Source organism: Oncorhynchus clarkii, chromosome 17 (assembly GCF_045791955.1).
Source record: "Oncorhynchus clarkii lewisi isolate Uvic-CL-2024 chromosome 17, UVic_Ocla_1.0, whole genome shotgun sequence".
NCBI lineage: Eukaryota > Metazoa > Chordata > Actinopteri > Salmoniformes > Salmonidae > Oncorhynchus > Oncorhynchus clarkii.
In genome coordinates, this window is record NC_092163.1 from 52212933 (window position 1) to 52234884 (window position 21952).

General features: G+C 42.7%; 1 protein-coding gene across 1 annotated transcript; it reads right to left on the reverse strand.

Annotated features, from left to right (window-relative positions):
• Positions 1 to 1175: 1175 nt before the first annotated feature.
• Positions 1176 to 20580, reverse strand: LOC139371071 (cereblon). The gene is made up of 11 exons (XM_071111120.1): positions 20456 to 20580; positions 19772 to 19878; positions 19318 to 19520; positions 18924 to 19073; positions 10926 to 11088; positions 10494 to 10556; positions 10187 to 10271; positions 9083 to 9198; positions 6668 to 6732; positions 5604 to 5735; positions 1176 to 3370 (listed from the first exon to the last, which is right to left on the reverse strand). Exons 1-11 carry the CDS (start codon positions 20526 to 20528, stop codon positions 3187 to 3189), a joined length of 1341 nt encoding a protein of 446 aa, XP_070967221.1. The 5' UTR covers positions 20529 to 20580; the 3' UTR covers positions 1176 to 3186.
• Positions 20581 to 21952: the final 1372 nt, after the last annotated feature.

The window sequence follows — 21952 nt, forward strand, 5'->3', positions numbered from 1 at the left end:
AGCAGACTGGGATAGGGATTGATTGATTATGTCCGTGAACACACCAGCCAGCTGGTCTGCGCATCCTCTGAGGACGCGGCTAGGGATGCCGTCTGGGCCGGCAGCCTTGCGAGAGTTAACACTTTTAAACTTTTTACTCACTTCGGCCATGGAGAAGGAGAGCCCATAGTCTTTGGTAGTGGGCCGTGTCGGTGGCACTGTATTGTCCTCAAAGCGCACAAAGAAGTTGTTTAATTTGTTTGGAAGCAAGACGATGTCCGCAACGGGGCTGGTTTTCTTTTTGTCATCCGTGATTGTCTGTAGACCCTGCCACATACGTCTCGTGTTTGAGCCGTTGAATTGCGACTCCACTTTGTCTCTATACTGACACTTTGCTTGTTTGATTGCCTTATGGCGGGAATAACTACACTGTTTGTATTCGGCTATATTCCCAGTTGCCTTGCCAAGATTAAATGCGGTGGTACGTGCTTTCAGTTTTGCGCGAATGCTGCCATCAATCCACGGTTTCTGGTTAGGGAAGGTTTTAATAGTCACAGTGGGTTCAACATCTCCTATACACTTCCTTATAAACTCGCTCACCGAGTCAGCGTATACGTCAATGTTGTTCTGAGTCTACCCGGAACATATCCCAGTCCACGTGATCAAAGCAATCTTGAAGCATTGAATCCAATTGGTCAGACCAGCGTTGGATAGACCTAAGCACGGGCTCTTCCTGTTTTAGTTTCTGCCTATAGGAGGGAAGCAACAAGATGGAGTCATGGTTAGATTTGCCAAAAGGAGGGCGGGGGAGGGCCTCGTATGCATTGCGGAAGTTAGAGTAGCAATGGTCGAGCATAGTACTCGCTCGTATACTGCAATCAATATGCTGATGGCATTTAGGTAGCCTTGTTCTCAAATTAGCTTTGTTTAAAATCCCCAGCTACAATAAATGCAGCCTCAGGATATATGGTTTCCAGTTTGCATAAAGTCCAGTGAAGTTCGTTGACGGCCATCTTGGCATCCGCTTGTGGGGGATATACACGGCTGTGACAACCGAGGAGAGTTCTCTTGGGCGATAATACGGTCGGCATTTGATTGTGAGGAATTCTAGGTCAGGTGAACAAAAGGACTTGAGTTCCTGTATGTTGTTACAATTACGCCATGAGTCGTTAATCATGAAACATACACCCCCGATATTCTTTTTACCAGAGAGATGTTTATTCCTATTGGCACGATGCACTGAAAATCCCGTTGGCTGTACTGACTCCGACAGCATGTCCCAAGTTAGTCTGTTTCACGGAAACATGGCTATGTTACAATCCCGGATATCTCTTTGGAAAGCAACTCGACCTGATTTTGTTGACTTCGTTAACTAGGGACTGAACATTAGCGAGTAATATACTCGGAAGTGGTGGGTGGTGTGCGCGCATCTGAAGCCTCACTAGAAGACCGCTCCGGCACCCTCTCCTCCGGCAGCATTCTTTTGGGTCAGCCTCTAGAATCAGTTCTAATGCCCTGGGAGGTGCCAACAAGGGGTGCGCTTTGGAAAAGTCACATTCCTGGTCATAATGTTTTGATATAAAAATGGCTGCATTGGACCTTTAAGGTTTACCAACTGGGACATCACATATAAACACTTTAAAAAAAAAAAAATCTTAACAAAACTCAAAGGAAAAAAAAACAAAAAAGACAATCTCAATCGTATTGTAGAACATTTCTTATTGCGTGGAATTACTTTACTCAAATGTTGATAATCGAGCTGAACAAATCAATCATGTATTACGTGTTCTAAAATGGAAATACACGGCAATGGGAGGGGCAAGAGTGTTGAGGTTCTACATAGATAAATCAGCTATATCAGACCAGAATTGCTACATTGATTCTTATTGGTTACTTACAAACATGAGCCAAAATAACCTTGTACATCAGCAAGGAATACAATTCTTAATTTAAAACAAATACATTGATCTAAACAAAAATATAGTTATGTAGGTAACATCTGATATAATGTTGCCATTTTCAACCAATACAGGTTAATTAACACAATGTCCCATTTAATTGTGTGGCTCATTAGACATTGATTTGGACCATAGGCACGCCATCCAGCCATGCCCTTAGTGCAGCAACATCACATATAGAACCATGGCGAAAGACTGAAATTCTAGTATCTCTGGCTCCACTGCCTTGTCCCCTGCTATCCAAGTCTATATTACACCAGGCATCAAACCAACTCTAGTCTTCACTAACCAGAGGTACTCCTTGTCTTCAGAGGAACAGTGTCTTGCAGTTCAATGGGCCTCCACCTGTTTCAAAATAGAAACCTCTATCTCTACATGTGTATTACATATAGTGTACATTTTAGACAACGTAAAAATATGAAAACCAATCAAATAATATATTTCCACGCATTTCAAAATAAAGCAATAGCTTCCTTACATTGTTCATGTTCCGAATTCCTCCATCATATGCATTCAACTGGCATATGAAACAAAGGCATGATACATCCTTGTAAAAGCAGTATACTTTCATATGTACGTACACCGTCTAAACCGTGGATTTGACATGGTTTAACTCTCTATGATCGATCCAGCTGAACTGAGCTTCTCTGAGAAACACATCAAGGACAAACAGTGGACCTGAATCACAAGTGGCTTTCTATTGATTGGTTTGTTTAGAGATAGATTATGGGTACTGAAGGTCCTCTTGATGGCTGTCTATAAGCCTATATACACCTAGCTGGATACCGCATGCAAAGTCACACCCACTATGTTTAAGAGCAAGTGGCAATGCACTGGTGCGTGCCGTGTCTGTGGCAAATAGCATAGAAGCTGGATAGACAGACCACAGTAGACAGCCATACAGACAGGTCAAGAGTAGCATGCTATGGGGAAGATATGCTGTGTTGCAGAACTAATCTCTTGCTCCATTCCCCACATCTATCTGTCGATGTGCAACGCATTCCATCATCAGTGTCCCTGCAGTCAGGAACAAAACACCCCTCCCACCTCCTCCTTGCTCTATGTTAGAAAATGCAATTTTAAAGCAGGATGACCTTTATACTAATATGATGAATGTGCTGCAATGGCTGTCAGGGGTTGGGCGGGACGCATGGATTACTAAAATAGAGACCCTTGCCCAGTGGACAGGGTGGGGCGATCGAAGAGCCATTGGGGACATGGGGGGTGGGGAGGGGAGTTCCCCATGTTGTCACAGGCAGAGCAGGCGGGAGCCCTCATCCCCCTCCTCACCCTCAGTCTGGGGGATGCGGGGCAGCATGGCCGAGCGGGTCAAGCCCCAGAAACGAGGAGGGGACAAGTCTTTCTTGGTGGCTGTGAACTTCCAGCCCATGTGTGAAGCACAGGTACGACACTGAGCAATCGTCCAGGCATACCTGAGGGGGAAGGGAGAGAGGAAAAACAGAAAGAACATATTAGTCCTCATGCATTTGTGCTGCATGCCACATTTCTTATTATTGTTGTCATAAAGCCTTTGTTGGCTTTCACGTGTGAACGGCGGCGGGAGATGGAAGGCCTTGCTTCCATCTCCCGCCGCCGTTCACACGTGAAAGCCAACAAAGGCTTTATGACAACAATAATAAGAAATGTGGCATGCAGCACAAATGCATGAGACACAGACAAACCACTCATCTCCAGCCTCTCATCTGACACCTGTATCCCAGTGTTCTCTTCATGGCAACAGCATACCATTTGAAGCGGCTGCATGACAAGTATCACCCAGCAGCACTGGCAATTCAAATCGGCTGTATACTGACAAACGCCAGTATACAGCCTAAAACTGCCATCTTATGGGTCTGTTGCTCTCTCTACAACAAGTCTTCTCAGAACACCTTATGCTAACAGGCTGTAAAAGCACCGTTCCCCAGAAAAGCAGTGTGGCACAGAGAGGTTGAGTGGAGCAAAAGCCCTTTCTTCCCCCTCCATACCTCCCCTCAGAGGACTTGAATAAGACTCAGCTTGACCAGTGCCAGCCCTCGAAGAGAATAAGTGGAGGCCGTTATTACTGTCATTATTATTACTGGAGGCTAACATCGGCACAAATGCATTGTCTCAGGCAGAAAATGCATAATGAGGATCATTTTAGAGAAGAGCACTGAAGAGTGGAGTTGGTTGAAGGAGCCTTATGTTACAGAACCACTGAGAAGCCTGTGGAGCGCTCCACTTCTCTCCAAATAGTTCAGGTTCTACGTCAATACCTCGGTCAAGCCTGATGTTATGTACCCAGACACCCACACACACAGCTGCTGTATGTGTAAGGTATCCCCGCAAGGAGAACTATGTAAAAAAATAAAAATACATTTAGTTATATTGACAACATACCAAAAATGACAGTACACCAAAGGGGCCAGACGCTTTCGTTTTCAAGTCTTTAGCAGCTTAGATTATTCCTGGACCAAATAAGGTATTAAAGCGCAAATTAACCAAAAAAACAACTTCTCTGGTTGAAAACGGTCTGTGTGTATAATTTGAGTCAGAAACATGTATTCTAGTGTCAAAATTGACTACAAAATGTCAGTATTGTCCCGAACTGAGATTTGCGAGATGTAAGCTTTCCGTGGGTTGGGTTTATTTTATTTAAATCCTGCCAACATGCCCACAGCTGGCAGCACCCAAGTAATCATCAATTGAAGTGTTCCCCATAAAAACAAATCCAGCGCATCAGGGGTGCATTGCTATTTCTAGTTGTTCCCATAGACTTCCAGTCATTGAGCCCACGGCTATCGCATCTTGGCAGAAATATTTATTTACAAACATGACATGTTTTTTTAATTTATTACATGCTTTACATACTTTTTTGAAGCGGCGGGAACAATTTAGCAGTGGTGGATCACCGCTGCCTAATGAATATAGGGAAACACTGAATTTGAAGTGCAGCTGCACACGACCCAATTGTAATGCCCACTAAACACATGGGTGTGGAACGCACACTGACCGTGCTAAATTTGATTTCACTTTGGATATCCCTATGGAGCTAGTTAGGATAGGCTATCCAAAGTCAACCAACTTTTGCAATGGTCACACACCGGCCAACTGAAGCCAATTGGCGAAAGCTGGTTGGCCTAGGATACTTTCAGAATGTTACATCTTCGCCATACCATCTGGTTTGCGCTTAGTGGGACTAAAATTTGTTTTTCAACAGGACAATGACCCAAAACACACCTCCAGGCTGTGTAAGGGCTATTTGACCAATGAGAGTGATGGAGTGCTGCATCAGATGATCTGGCCTCAACAATCACCCGACCTCAACCCAATTGAGATGGTTTGGGATGAGTTGGACCGCAGAGTGAAGGAAAAGCAGCCAACAAGTGCTGAGCATATGTGGGAACTCTGTTGGAAAAGCATTCCTCATGAAGCTGGTTGAGAGAATGCCAAGGGTGTGCAAAGCTGTCGTCAAGGCAAAGGTGACTACTTTGAAGAATCTCAAATATAAAATATATTTTGACTTGTTTAACACTTTTTTTTGGTTACTACATGATTCCATATGTGTTATTTCCTAGTTGTATGTAGAAAATTGTAAAAAATAAAGAAAAACCCTGGAATGAGTAGATGTGTCCAAACTCTTGACTGGTACTGTTATTGTGCATGTCATGTAAAGAGAGGCATTACCCTGGAAACCAGCTGTGGAGCGTGGACGGCCTACCGACCAGGTTGAGGTTGCTGGCTTTGTAGACGGTCAAGGTCTCATGGACGTAGCCGTGGGGGTTGACGTAGGCTGCCATGGGGCCGTACAGAGACAGGCTGCAGGAGGAGAGAGAGGAGACATGGTACAGATTTTTTTTAAAGTGATTGTCTAAATCACATTGTACAAATAGCAGCTGAATTGACATGCAAACATTTTTAAGTATAGAAATATACTAAAACTACAAATATTCTAAAATTATACAAACATACTACAATGACCACAGGCCAGGTGGCTACGGCTGTGGTAAGGTACAGGTCAGACAGTTTAGACCAACTGAATAGGACAGTAGACAGAGATGGTTATGAAACCGAACTAGATGAATGTCAAACAAGAGACAACTTCTGCTTAATCCTTCCTTCATCGCTCTCATTTGAGCAGAGAACAAATGTACACTGTATCAAACACATCAGTCATCAGTTATGTACACTGAGTATACCAAACATTAGGAACACCTTCCTAATATTGAGTTTCACCCTCCCTTTTGACCTCAGAACAGTCTCAATTTGTTGGGGCATAGACTCTACAAGGTGTTGAAAGCGTTCCATAGGGACGCTGGACCCGTTCAAAGGCACTTAAATCTTTGTCTTGCCCAATCACCCTGTGAATGGTACATATACACAATCCGTGTCTCAAATGTCTCAAGGCTTAAAAATCCTTCTTTAACCTGTCTCCTCCCCTTCATCTACACTGATTGAAGTGGATTTAACAATTGACATCAATAAGGGATCACCTGGATTCACCTGGTCAGCTTATGTCATGGAAAGAGAAGGTGTTCTTAATGTTCTATATACTCAGCATATAGCTGCCCGTTCCCAAGTAGGGCTGCAGAGAACCAAAAATGGGTCTGGAGAAGCTCATTGCCTCTGCTTTTGGGTCCCTGTGTTTCGCAACACTCATCACACACACTACCAGCTCACTCTGACAACCAGTGTTAGACTACTCGACAGACACAGAAACTATTCAGAGTCTAGGTGCATCTCTCCCTCACCTGAAGATCTCGTTCTTGGTGGTGATCTCTGTATCTTGGCACTGCTTGCAACACAGCGAGGTGCACTGTGGGAAAAAAAGACCACTAATGTGACTTCATGTTCAATCCACCAGACTTCTGTAGCAGAAGCAAACATCCCCGTAGTTATTGCCTGTACTAACAACCACCTCAGAATGGCCAGGTGTTTCTCTTTATGACCCTCTTTCTCAAGGCAGCTGCATGAGAGTGCTTATTATCTTCAGTCAGAGGAAAGAAAGCCAGCTACAATAATGAAGCTAGAGAATTACCTCACATATCCATACTGACACACACATCCATCATCTCCTAACAGTCATGCCCATAGAGATTCTGCTGTTCTAATATTATCCCATTCTTATTTCATTTCTATGACCGTGTTGGAATCATGAGAGTACAAAAATAGGGGGAGTACAAAAACTGGGAGTGTACAACAGGACTACATTCTCATGAGCTATGTCTTCGTGTGTGAGGGAGTCTCATGCTCAACCATCCTTATGTTGATGTATAGAAACTCCATGCACTTCCTCCCTCGCTCCCTATTTGTATTTAACCTTTATTTAACTAGGCAAGTCAGTTGAGAACAAATTCTTATTTACAATGACGGCCTACCCCGGCCAAACCCGGACGATGAGCCATTTGTGCGCCGCCCTATGGGACTCCCAATCACGGCCGGTTGTGATACAGACTGGAAACAAACCAGGGTCTAGAGTGACGCCTCTAGCACTGATGCAGTGCCTTAAACCGCTGCGCCACTCGGGAGCCCAAATATGAATGAACAGAGAGAGGATAAGGAAGGACATTAGGTATACTTGTTCCTTTCTTTACATTCAGACAATTGCTGTTAGATTCCAGACATAATTCCACTTTCAATTCCCACAGAAGTGGACACTAAGCCTCTCTGCCCAGTTTTCCTGCTGTGGCTGGTGAACGCAGTGCGGAAGCAGTTTAAGCCCTAAGTCCTGAGACATATGCCAGAGCACCTTTTTCTGTTGACATTGGTACTGAAGGGAGTCTTTGAGGGACGATGAGAGACAAGCAAGCAGTGGTGCAGGCTCGGAGTGATCAGAGATGAGGGTGATGATGGAGGTAGGGTTTAGGGAAGTAGCACTGTAACAGCTCTCAATGCTTCAGAGAGTTCACAAAGGAAGGCAGCATCTCCAACCCACCGACTCAGAGGGGAAATGATCATCACTATACAGTATATAGTCTGTGGCTAAATATATTGAACAAAAATATAAAACCAAACAAGTGCTGGTCCCATGTTTCATGAGAAGTTCCATACACACAAAAGGCTTGTTTCTCTCAAATTTGGTGCACAAATTTGTCTACATCCCTGTTAGTGAGCATTTCTCCTTTGACAAGATAATCCTTCCACCTGACAGGTGTGGCATATCAAGAAACTGATTAAACAATGATTAAACAATCATTACACAGGTGCACCTTGTGCTGGGGACAATAAAAGGCCACTCTAAAACACAATGCCACAGATGTCTCAAGTTTTGAGGGAGCATGCAATTGGGATGCTGACTGCAGGAATGTCCACCAGAGCTGTTGCCAGAGAACGTAATGTTGTTTTAGACAATTTGGCAGTACGTCCAATCGGACTAAAAACCGCAGACCACGTTTAACCATGCCAGCCCAGGACCCCCCACATCCGGATTCTTCACCTGCAGGATCGTCTGAGACTAACCACCCGGACAGCTGATGGAGCTGAGGAGTATTTCTGTCTGTAATAAAGCCCTTTAGTGGGGAAAAACTGATTCTGATTGGCTGAACCTGGCTCCCCAGTGGGTGGTCCTGGCTCGCAAGTGGTCGGGCCAATGCCCTCCCAGGCCCACCCTTGGTTGCGCCCCTGCCCAGTCATGTGAAATCCATAGATTAGGGCCTAATGAATTAATTTCAATTGACTGATTTCCTTATATGAACTGTAAATCTTGAAATTGTCACATGCTGCATTTACGTTTTTGTTCAGTATATAAACACTAGAACATTAGAGGAGAGGGAAGAGAGAGGAGATGGAAGAGAGGGAGACAGGGGCGTTTGTCACAGAACAGCAGGGAGGAGTAGGGGGTCAGAGGTTAGACAGATCAGTCGGGGAGTCAGTCGGTACAGCTGGATGGATGTGTGTTGTGCGTTTAGGGGTACATATCAGACCGTGTGTGGATGGTCAGGGCCATCATTGGTCCTTGAGGCATTCCTACCCATAACCATAACCCTTAACCATTTTAAATGACCTCAACTTCAATGGAGTAGGATAAGGCTCTGTGTTTCTCACAGATGAACAAGTCCTTGCCTGGTCCATGTGTTGAGCAGTGTGCCTGGCCTTTAAATTGTAAGGTTTAGTGATGTGTATTTCTTGCTCTGTGTGTGGGCGCACATGTATGTGTCTGTGCTCACCCGGGCCATGATGTCCAGCTCACAGCGCAGCCTCTGGATGGCACTGCCAATCTTCAGCAGCTGGAGCCGAAGGGCATCATCTATGGGCAGACAGGCCGCCACCCTATAGGAGAAATCTGACAGGAAGGAGGGGGAGCAGGAATATTACAGTTCAGGATTTGAATTCCGTGTGATTGACAGTAGTACTCTAAAGATTTTAGGTGGCATAAATTCTCTGAACAAAAATATAAACACAGCATGTAAAATGTTGGTCCCATGTTTAATGAGCTGAAATAAAAGATCCCAGAACTTTTCCATACACACAAAACGCTTATTTCTCCAAATCTTGAGCACAATTGTTTTTACATCCCTGTTAGTGAGCATTTCTCCTTTGCCAAGATAATCCATCCAGCTGACAGGTGTGGCATATCAAGAAGCTGATTAAACAGCATGATCATTACACATGTGTACTTTGTGCTGGGGACAATAAGAGGCCCCGCTAAAATGTGATGTTTTGTCACGCAAACGCAATGCCACAGATGTCTCAAGTTTTGAGGGAGCGTGCAATTGGCATGCTGACTGCAGGTATGTGGACCAGAGATTTTGGCAGTACGTCCAACCGGCTTCACAACCACAAACCAAGTGAAAATGTCCTTGTTCTTCCATGGCCTGAATTACTCACCAGACACGTCACCCCATTGAGCCTGTTTGGGATACTCTGGATTGACGTGTACGATAGCGTTCCAGTTCCCACCAATATCCAGCAACTTCGCACAGCCATCAAAGAGGAGTGGAACCAACAATCCACAGGCCACAATCAACAGCCTGATCAACGATATGTGAAGGAGTGTCACGCTGCATGAGGAAAATGGTGGTCACACCAGATACTGACTGGTTTTCTGATCTACACCACTAACTTATTTTTTATTTTTATTTTTAAAGGCATCTGTGACCAACAGATTCATATCTGTATTCCCAGTCATGTAAAATCCATAAATTAGGGCCTAATGAATTTATTCCAATTGACTGATTTCCTTATAGGAACTGTAAATCAGTAAAATCTTTGAAATTGTTTCATTTATTTTTTTGTTCAGTGTATATACATAGCTTAGAGGGCAGTTGTACCTATAGCGTTTGTGGGGAGGGAATCATCCTTGAGGTTCTCGTCCCACTCATGGAGCTGTCTCTTCACTCTCTTCATCAGAGTCTCCTGGGAGACAAACACAAGAAACCATGTTACAAACAGGATGTGTGTCATAACAATCACTAAACTCACTTACAGTATTTCTCTGGAACGCATTATGGAATAAATCAGCTCAATCAAGTTCCAGTGGAAATGTTATGTCTGTACACACACAGTAGTTCTATCTAGCCCTGATAAGTTAGCACACTAACCTACAGAGCAGAGATGAGCAGGGCATTCAGTACTCACAGAGTCATAGAGGGCGTAGACCCAGGGAGGCCACGAGGTCATGTTGGCACAGTGGAACTTCCTCTGAGGAGAACAGAGGCAAACACACAGACAACACCTCAGCAAGAGAACTTCTTTATTCATCTTCATTGTTGAACACAAACACTGGGATGCCAGGTCGCATTCAGGAGTGAGCAACTGTATAAAGACCGGATATGTTTCCTTTTCCCAAATAACAAAGAAGTATGTCTGTTCTAGCTAAAACAAGTTTATATGAACACTTCATAAGGTTGGGCCTTGATTTGAACACATCTCATGTTTTGTATGTCTCGGCCTGAAGACCACCACCTCTCCTCGGCATCTTCAACATCCAAACATCACCCTAACAAACAATTAACATTGACTCCATCCCTCCCCCGTTCCTAATTTCCACAAGAATAATGTATGTCGGACCTGGCGGTAGGTGGCCCACCAGCGCTGGGCCTGTTTGCAGCTCTGGGCAGGGGGTCTGGAGGAGGGGTGCATGTGGAGGCGGGACAGGGGCGTGAGCTGCACTGCAGTCAGGGGGTCTGGAAGGATCCGCTCGGGGAGGATCTGCACCTTGGCCTGTCTGATTCTAAAAGAGACAAGAGAGAAAACACAGAGAGAATTGGGGCTAGATAAACAAAGATAGTGAATAAACCCTTAGATACTATGCATTTCAATTACAGAGCAAAAGCATACTTCATCAGAGAGAGGAGATAATCTGGGGCCTTAGTGAAAAAAACATTACGTGGTGGATTAAAGCATGCAATTTGGTGCAAACATTCCTCAGGTGACATGAAAACATCCCAGAAGGGGTGTCCATTAACATTTTACCAGGAATAGTTTTTTGTTTTGCGTAAATCCAAAATGGCTTCCATAATATAGGTATTTGACCATAAAAACTGTTATGCAACAGATAAAAGCATGATATTTGGTACAAACATTGCTCAGATGATATAAAAACATCCTAGAAGGGTTGCTAATTGCAGATAGCTTGTGCGAATAGCTGCATAAACTGGACACAGAGCACAACCATACCATATTAGGGTGTGGTACCTGCAATTAAAAAAATGGATAGTGGCACAGCCAGTCCACAAGGTGGCGTAGCGCCAGTCTTACATTCTTTGGAGAGAACCCTGCCAGACATATTAACTCTCTGGCTTCATTCATACATTAGACCAGTCATCACAATGCTAGCAGCCAACCATATTTAGCTTAGGCCTACTCAACGTAAAGTCCCCAATAGAAAACATCACTTACGTGCATGACTTTAAATTGTATTGCTTACTATTATTTCCATGCTACACGCCACCTCTCAACACATTTACTGAAGGCAATCTCCATCTAGCATTCCCAAATCTCCAAACTAGCTTTGTGACACTGGCAAATGCTCAAAATATAAACGGCAGCTACTCAGTGTTAACAAAACGGCAGTTACACGGTGTCCACAAACGCGCTTGAGGAAATACACATCTGCTACATTGTTCCATGTTACAATAACAACAGTGAGTGCACAGGCTTGACTAGTCAGATTCACAGTGATTTGATCAACCACTGCGCTATCCATGGTGCTGAATCTCTGCTACTAGGCCTATTTGCTTGTCGGTTTGTTTAGCAGAGAATTGGATATGTTCCCAGTGACAAAGTAATCACAAGCAGGTTACCATAAAGTAAAAACAGCCACAACCTTATGAAATTACACTGACAGCCAGGTGTAAGAGAAGAGAAAAGGGCCAACAAGCTGGCTGACATATCTCAGTCAAAAGGTGAGCTACAATAAATGTCATTTTCACTAGGCTGTAGGCTAATAACCTCATATTTTAGGCCTACATTTAAACTAGGCTCCTTCAATGAAATAGTCTGGTGACTGACTGATTGAAGTGATTCAATTGTGGAAAATACAACAAGATAGACTCAAGTCCATTTTCTCCATTTACAGTGATATAACTATGTCAGAGGAGAAAGGCTTGCCTTTGAGATGAATACATTCATGGATGTATGTACTCTATGATGTGTATTGTCTTTTCTCTGTGTGACTGATGACTATTTCAATGCTAATAAACAGTAGACAGACGTTGAAGAGGTCACCAGGGTGTATAGATCGCAGGGTGGTCACAGTGTAGGGTAAATGACCACCGACACATAATCATAGGTAAGTCACCAAGTGCTTAATTAGTGAGCAATTGACCTCTATAATAACCAGGTGCAGCAGCCTGTTCTTCCTCCATGTCTCATATACAGTGCCTTGCGAAAGTATTCAGCCCCTTTACTTTCAGTGCAGCAAACTCTCTCCAGAAGTTCAGTAAGGATCTCTGAATGATCCAATGTTGCCCTAAATGACTAATGATGATAAATACAATCCACCTGTGTGTAATCAAGTCTCCGTATAAATGCACCTGCACTGTGATAGTCTCAGAGGTCCGTTAAAAGCGCAGAGAGCATCATGAAGAACAAGGAACACACCAGGCAGGTCCGAGATACTGTTGTGAAGAAGTTTAAAGCCGGATTTGGATACAAAAATATTTCCCAAGCTTTAAACATCCCAAGGAGCACTGTGCAAGCGATAATATTGAAATGGAAGGAGTATCAGACCACTGCAAATCTACCAAGACCTGGCCGTCCCTCTAAACTTTCAGCTCATACAAGGAGAAGACTGATCAGAGATGCAGCCAAGAGGCCCATGATCACTCTGGATGAACTGCAGAGATCTACAGCTGAGGTGGGAGACTCTGTCCATAGGACAACAATCAGTCGTATATTGCACAAATCTGGCCTTTATGGAAGAGTGACAAGAAGAAAGCCATTTCTTAAAGATATCCATGAAAAGTGTTGTTTAAAGTTTGCCACAAGCCACCTGGGAGACACACCAAACATGTGGAAGAAAGTGCTCTGGTCAGATGAAACCAAAATTGAACTTTTTGGCAACAATGCAAGACGTTATGTTTGGCGTAAAAGCAACACAGCTCATCACCCTGAACACACCATCCCCACTGTCAAACATGGTGGTGGCAGCATCATGGTTTGGGCCTGCTTTTCTTCAGCAGGGACAGGGAAGATGGTTAAAATTGATGGGAAGATGGATGGAGCCAAATACAGGACCATTCTGGAAGAAAACCTGATGGAGTCTGCAAAAGACCTGAGACTGGGACGGAGGTTTGTCTTCCAACAAGACAATGATCCAAAACATAAAGCAAAATCTACAATGGAATGGTTCAAAAATAAACATATCCAGGTGTTAGAATGGCCAAGTCAAAGTCCAGACCTGAATCCAATCGAGAATCTGTGGAAAGAACTGAAAACTGCTGTTCACAAATGCTCTCCATCCAACCTCACTGAGCTCGAGCTGTTTTGCAAGGAGGAATGGGAAAAAATGTCAGTCTCTCGATGTGCAAAACTGATAGAGACATACCCCAAGCGACTTACAGCTGTAATCGCAGCAAAAGGTGGCGCTACAAAGTATTAACTTAAGGGGGCTGAATAATTTTGCACGCCCAATTTTTCAGTTTTTGATTTGTTAAAAAAGTTTGAAATATCCAATAAATGTCGTTCCACTTCATGATTGTGTCCCACTTGTTGTTGATTCTTCACAAAAAAATACAGTTTTATATCTTTATGTTTGAAGCCTGAAATGTGGCAAAAGGTCGCAAAGTTCAAGGGGGCCGAATACTTTCGCAAGGCACTGTATGTTGGAACGTAATATGAACTGAACTGTGTGAGGTATTTAAATATTCAATGAAGAAACTGAAATGTCCGCACCTTCCCTATCTGCAGAAACTTTAGTTGCAGCAAACAAGTTACTCAATTTAAAGTTCCTCAGTTAAAATTTTGATTAAATTATGAATAAACTGTGTTACAGAACAACAATGCCAGTTAAACCAGAGCCTCACTTTCACAGATAACATCCTGCAATTCTACCCACCTTGCCATGACTTATGCCATGTTAATATGACATCTGTTAATATGACATCTGAGTGAGTGACAATGACTAATAAAATCAATGGCTTCGTGCCCGGTCGGTATTCGGCCAGGATTATAGCAACTAATTTACCAATCAAAAAAGTGTTAGCTGACTGACACTAGCTAGGTTTCCATCCAATTGGCGACAAATTTTCATGGGAATATTATAAATTCTGCCTAAAACAAATATGCACATTTTCCCACCAGAGATGTGGTTAAATAAAATTGGGCTTGTTAAATGGATTTCCATCACAACTGAGGGTTTTGTCACAATAAATGTAGCGTTAGATAGTGAATGTGCCCACTCTGGTATTGGCACGTGCTCTCTAGCCAACAGCTCACAAAAATAGTGTGGGTATTTTTGTATTTATTTAACTAGGCAAGTCAGTTAAAAACAAATTCTTATTTACAATGACGGCCTACCCCAGCCAAACCAAAACGACGCTAGGCCAATGGGACTCCCAATCACGGCCGGTTGTGATACAGCCTGGAATCAAACCAGGGTCTGTAGTGATGCCTATTATGGATTATTAAAAGTGCGAAGACTTTTATTTGTCAAATGGCAGCCAAGCATTGATCATCATGTCAACAGGATAAGCCCCTTGATATTTATTGGAAACCACCATCAAGCTCATCAACTTGCACTCTGACCACTATTTGAAGTTCATCATAACTTATTTATTATGTATCAGAATAAACTGCATGTTTTCCCAAGTCATAGTGGGATGACCACAACATTTCATTGCGTTACTCCAAGTTTATTTCGAATGATGATTATTATACTGAACAAAAATATAAATCCAACATGTAGCAATTTCAATGATTTTACTGAGTTACAGATCATTTAAAGAAATCAGTAAATCAAAATAAATAAATAAATTAGGCCCCAATTAATGACTGGGCAGGGGCACAGCCATGGTTGGGCCTGGGAGGGTATAGCCCACCCACTGGGGAGCTGGCCCAGCCAATCAGCATGAGTTTTTCCCCACAAAAGGGTTTTTATTACAGACAGAAATACTCTTCAGTTTCATCAGCTGTCCGGGTGGATGGTCTCAAATGACACCGCAGGTGAAGAAGCCGGATGTGGAGGTCCTGGGCTGGAGTGGTTATATGTGGTCTGCAGTTGTGAGGCTGGTTGCATGTACTGCCTAATTCAACGTGGGAGGCGGTTTATGGTAGACAAATTAACATTAAATTCTCTGTCAACAGCTCTGGTGGACATTCCTGCAGTCAGCATGCCAATTGCACACTCCCTCTAAACTTGAGACATCTGTGGCATTGTGTTGTGTGACAAAACTGCACATTTTATTGTCCACAGCACAAGGTGCACCTGTGTAATTATCATGTTGTTTAATCAGATTCTTGATATGCTTTTTGTGTGTATTTACAATTTATGTGATCTTAGCTCATGAAACATGAGACCACTTTACATGTTGCGTTTATATTTGAGTTCAGTGTTCATGTACAGTACCAGTCAAAAATTGACACAACTACTCATGCAAGAGTTTCATTATTTTAACTATTTTCTAGATTGTAGAATAATACTGAAGACTATGAACTATGAAATAACACATATGGAATCATGTAGTTACATCTCCAGGCTGTGTAAGGGCTATTTGACCAAGGAGAGTGATAAGAGTGCTGTATCAGATGACCTGGCCTCCACCAAATTTAAATGGTTTGGGATGAGTTGACCCACAGAGTGAAGGATAAGGAGTCAAGTGATCAGCATTGTGGGAACTCCTTCAAGACTGTTGGGAAAGCATTCCTCATGAAGCTGGTTGAGAGAATGCCAAGCGTGTGCAAAGCTGTCATCAAGGCAAAGGGTGGAAACGTTTAATTATCTCAAATATAAAATATATTTTGATTTGTTTAACACTTTTTTTGTTACTAAATGATTCCATATGTGTTATTTTGTAGTTTTGATGTCTTCACTATTATTCTACAATGTAGAAAATAGTCTAAATAGGTCTAAATAAAGAAAAGGTGTGTCCAAAATTGACTAGTAATGAACTGGCAGCTTCATTAAATAGTACCCGCAAAACACCAGTCTCAACGTCAACAGTGAAGAGGCGACTCCGGGATGCTGGCCTTCTAGACAGAGTTCCTCTGTCCAGTGTCTGTGTTCTTTTGCCCATCTTAATCTTTTCTTTTTATTGGCCAGTCTGAGATATGCCTTTTTCTTTGCAACTCTGCCTAGAAGGCCAGCATCCCGGAGTCTCCTCTTCACTGTTGACGTTGAGACTGGTGTTTTGCAGATGCCAGTTTGGGACTTGTGAGGCATCTGTTTCTCAAACTAGACACTACTGTACTTGTCCTCTTGCTCAGTTGTGCAACGGGGCCTCCCACTCCTCTTTCTATTCTGATTAGAGACAGTTTGGATGGAAACCTGGTTAGTGACTGAAACACCAAAAGGAGTTGCTTATGCACAACCAAATTTCGAAATTGCACCTTGTGTATTCTACTATTCTAACTCTCAACAACCATGTATTTGGGAAAGAAACACTGCTGTAACTATATACTGCTGGTCACAAAACAATTGGTTTACCACTGTCTCTGAGGATATATGATTGTCCACCTTTTATAGGGAATAGTGTCTTATGTGCTTTCCAACTCAGGTAATACAAATAAAGTGAGTTTTCCATCTTGTGGTTACTTATGGTATCACTTACAAAATATTTCCTGCTCATACATACATAATCTCTACTTACTGTTGAAGTCGGAAGTTCACATACACCTTAGCCAAATACATTTAAACTTTTTCACAATTCCTGACATTTGGTTTCCTGTCTTAGGTCAGTTAGGATCACCACTTTATTTTAAGAATGTGAAATGTCAGAATAATAGTAAAGAGATAATTATTTATTTTAGCTTTTTATTTCTTTCATCACATTCCCAGTGGGTCAGAAGTTTACATACACCCAATTAGTATTTGGTAGCATTGCCTTTCAATTGTTTAACTTGGGTCAAACATGTCAGGTAACCTTCCACAAGCTTCCCACAATAGGTTTGGTGAATTTTGGCCCATTCCTCCTGACATAGCTGGTGTAACCGAGTCAGGATTGTAGGCCTCCTTGCTCGCACAAGTTTTTTCAGTTCTGCCCACACATTTCTATAGGATTGAGGTCAGGGCTTTGTGATGGCCACTCCAATACCTTGACTTTGTTGTCCTTAAGCCATTTTGCCACAACTTTGGAAGTATGCTTGGGGTCATTGTCCATTTGGAAGACCCATTTGCGACCAAGCTTTAACTTCCTGACTAAAGTCTTGAGATGTTGCTTCAATATATCCACATAATTGTCCTACCTCATGATGCCATCTATTTTGTGAAGTGCACCAGTCCCTACTGCAGCAAAGCACCCCCACAACATGATGCTGCCACCCCCGTGTTTCACGGTTGGGATGGCGTTCTTTGGCTTGGTCATTATGGCCAAACAGTTCTATTTTTGTTTCATCAGACCAGTGGACATTTCTCCAAAAAGTATGATCTTCGTCCCCATGTGCAGTTGCAAACCGTAGTCTAGCTTTTTTATGGCGGTTTTGGAGCATTGGATTCTTCCTTGCTGAGCAGCCTTTCAGGTTGTGTTAATATAGGACTTGTTTTACTGTGCATATAGATACTTTTGTACCGGTTTCCTCCAGCATCTTCACAAGGTCCTTTGCTGTTGTTCTGGGATTGATTTGCACTTTTCGCACCAAAGTACATTCATCTCTAGGAATCAGAACGCGTCGCCTTCCTGAGTGGTATGACGGCTGCATGGTCCCATGGTGTTAATACTTGCGTACTATTGTTTGTACAGATGATCGTGGTACCTTCAGACGTTTGGAAATTTCTCCCAAGGATGAACCAGACTTGTGGAGATCAACAGTTTTTTCTCTGAGGTCTTGGCTGATTTCTTTTGATTTTCCCATGATGTCAAGCAGAGGCACTGAGTTTGAAGGTAGGCCTTGAAATGCATCCACAGGTACACCTCCAATTGACTCAAATTATGTCAATTAGTCTATCAGAGGCTTCTAAAGCCATGACATTTTATGGAATTTTCCAAACTGTTTAAAGGCACAGTCAACTTAGTGTATGTAACTTTCTGACCCACTGGAATTGTGATACAGTGAATTATAAGTGAAATAATCTGTCTGTAAACAATTGTTGGAAAAATTACTTGTGTCATGCACAAAGTAGATGTCCTAACAGACTTGACAAAACAAGAAATTTGTGGAGTGGTTGAAAAGGAGTTTTAATGACTCCAACCTAAGTGTATGTAAACTATCAACTTCAACTGTATACGGCCATGAAGATAATGCCTTTATGAACCTGAGAATGATAATGAAAGTCAGAGTGAAGCTCAACTGATAGACAGATTGGATAGATGTTGGTCTGTGTCTTATTAGCCGTTTTACTCATTCCTATGCCCAGGTTCTACGAGGATTTAGGTCGTTCTGATCTGGTCAGTAACATTTAGTTCCACTCACCCATCTGCTTGGGTTCTGATCTCATGGACCTTGAACCGCTGCCGCCCGACTGCCTTCACTTTGACTGTCTCAATGCCGTACTCCTGCTCCTCCCGGTAAGCATAGATCTCAGCCGTCGTCCCAAACTCTGCCTGCACCTCGCCTGTTTCACTGGAGGTGGGGGGCACAGACACATCTATTTAGCTACACCCTACTGTGCTCTACTCTAGCCATGCTCAAACACAGCGCAATACACACCAATCCAATGTATTCTAATACATGACGGAGAATGAGCAAGAGAAAACTTTGTGGAGAGGGGTAGCCAATTAAAATGCAGCCCATTACGATTCCCACTCTTTCTGAACCCATACACTCTCCCTCCGTCCCCCTCTCCTCCTCCTCTCTCCCGCCATACCTGTGTGCAAGAACAGCAAAAGTGCGGTCTCTCTGGATAATGCTTCGCATCATGCTGACCTCCTGCGGTCTGAAGAGCTGCAGCGGCAGGGTCTGTCCTGGGATCAGCATGACAGCTGTGAACGGCAGCACTGGGATGGTCTGGCAGCTGTCGTCATCGTGCACTGTGCGCCCATGAAACTCCTCCATGTCTGAGCCCAGGTACTGGGAGGGAAGGGGGGCATTAGAGGGAGAGACATTATCAGATACATGAAGAAACAGCACTACTGGAATCAGTAGGCAAATCTAACTGCACTGCTTATTTGAATAAATTACTGACTAAGTGACTAAAAGGCAGAAGGGAAGCATTTCCCAGATACGGAAAGAAGAATTAGTACTGTGTGTGTAGTAAACCCCATACTGAATACTGATACAGCTGCACAACAATACTTTGTAGAAGTAAATATGAAACCCACAGCATGTGAAGTTGGAAGACTGGGGTCAAAGTTTATGTTTGGTTTTTCTGCATCCTCACTGTCACGGTCCTCAGTCTCCATGTCATTCTCCTCTTCCTCTTCATTTTCTATAATAGTGAGTGGCAAGCAATACATACTTAAACAAGCAAATATGTACTCTCTCTTTTACTTCAAATGACACCATTGTTAAAAAAATTTAAAAAAGTATTTCCCTTAGTCATCGTGTTGACAATAGCATAACCTGTTGGACATGCATTTAGATGATGATTACCAGTGATCATACACAGACCAGAAAACCTAGCTCTGGCAAGCTAATGCATTTTAATGCCAAGTGTAAGTAGACTGACATGACTATCAGCTGGGGATTAAATCTCATTAGCATACATGGTAGCTAGCCAGCTAAATAGACAGTTTAATTACAGTCTGTTGAAACAATTCCAAAGCTAGCTAGCAAGATATTACAAATGATAAAACAAGCAATCAATCGTCAAGAAAAAAAACGTGCTTGACTGCGACAGCGATTGAGTGAGCTGATTATGCTCTGTCACTTGAAGTGGTGTGGCCTCGATTCTTTGCAGAATACAAAACTGATTTTGGCTTGCATAACGAGGATTTACCATTTACAATAACCAACGTATTCAGTACACTAGTCTACCAATGCAATTCAATTGAAGACACATTTACCGGGTAAGAGCTGTAGTTGGTTGCCCATGTTGTCGTTGATATTGTTGTCGCCTGCACCCCTCTCGTCGGCCATATCCTTCTGTTTACACCAGACTTGTAAAAAAAAAAAAAATGGTTTTGACTCTTCTTTCTCAGTGGTGTCTTATCGCAGGATATGCGTCGAAAACGACTCACTATCGTCCCTCAGTGGAAGGAGCTAGTCTTGTATTCCGGTTCTCAAATTAATTATACATTTGGGGTAAAGGGAATTATTATTTTCAAGTTTCAAAGTTTATTCGCCACGTGCACAGGACACAGCAGGTGTAAAACTGTACCTTGATAGCTCTTTCCCAACAATATAAAAAATGTCAACCACACAAAAACTACAATGTGAGTTAGAAACACGAGAATGCAAGTACATACAGGTTACTGCCAGTACCTTACTAAATGTTAAGCGGTACTGGAGCGGTTGAGGTGGATTTATAAATAAAAAGTGACTGGTAGTGGAATATACATGTAAACCAGCCTGAAATGTGACTGGTAGCAGGAATATATACATACTTATGGTAATATATTAATGGTCATTTATAAACTGGGTGGTTCGAGCCCTGAATGCTGATTGGCTGACAGTCGATGGTGTATCAGACAGTATACCACTCGTATGCCAAAACATTTATTTGCACTGCTCGAATTACGTTGGTAACCAGTTTAAAATAGCAATAAGAAGGCACCTCGGGGGTTTGTGGTATATGGTCAATATACCACAGCTATGGGCTATGTCCATGGGCTATGGTCTATGTCCGCATAAGAATATACAGTACCAGTCAAAAGTTTGGACATGCCTACTCATGCAAGGGTTTTTCTCTATTTGACTATTTTCTACATTGTAGTGAAGATAGTGAAGACATCAAAACTATGAAATAACACATGGAATCATGTAGTAACCAAAAAGTGTCAAATCAAAATAGGATTTATATTTGAGATTCTTCAAAGCAGCCACTCTTTGCCTTGATGACAACTTTGCACACGCTTGGCATTCTCTCAACCAGCTTTATGAGGTAGTATCCTGGAATGCATTTCAATTAACAGGTGTACCTTGTTAAAAGTTCATTTGTGTAATTTATTTCCTTCTTAATGTGTTTGAGCTAATCCAGTTGTGTTGTGACAAGGTAGGGGTGGTATACAGAAGATGGTATTTTACCAAATAGGGCTAAATCCATATTATGGCAAGAACATCTCAAATAAGCAAAGAGAAATGAGTCCATTTGTTTGTTCAAGTTCAGTTGCAAAAGCACTATGATGAAACTGGCTCTCATGTGGACTGCCACAGGAATGGAAGACCCAGTTACCTCCGCTACAGAGGATAAATTCATTAGATTTAACTGCACCTCAGATTTCAACCCAAATAAATGCTTCAGTTTATAGACACATCAACTGTTCGGTGACTGTGAGAATCAAGCCTTCAAGAAACATGAGCAATGGATATTAGACCGGTGGAAATCTGTCCTTTGGTCTGAT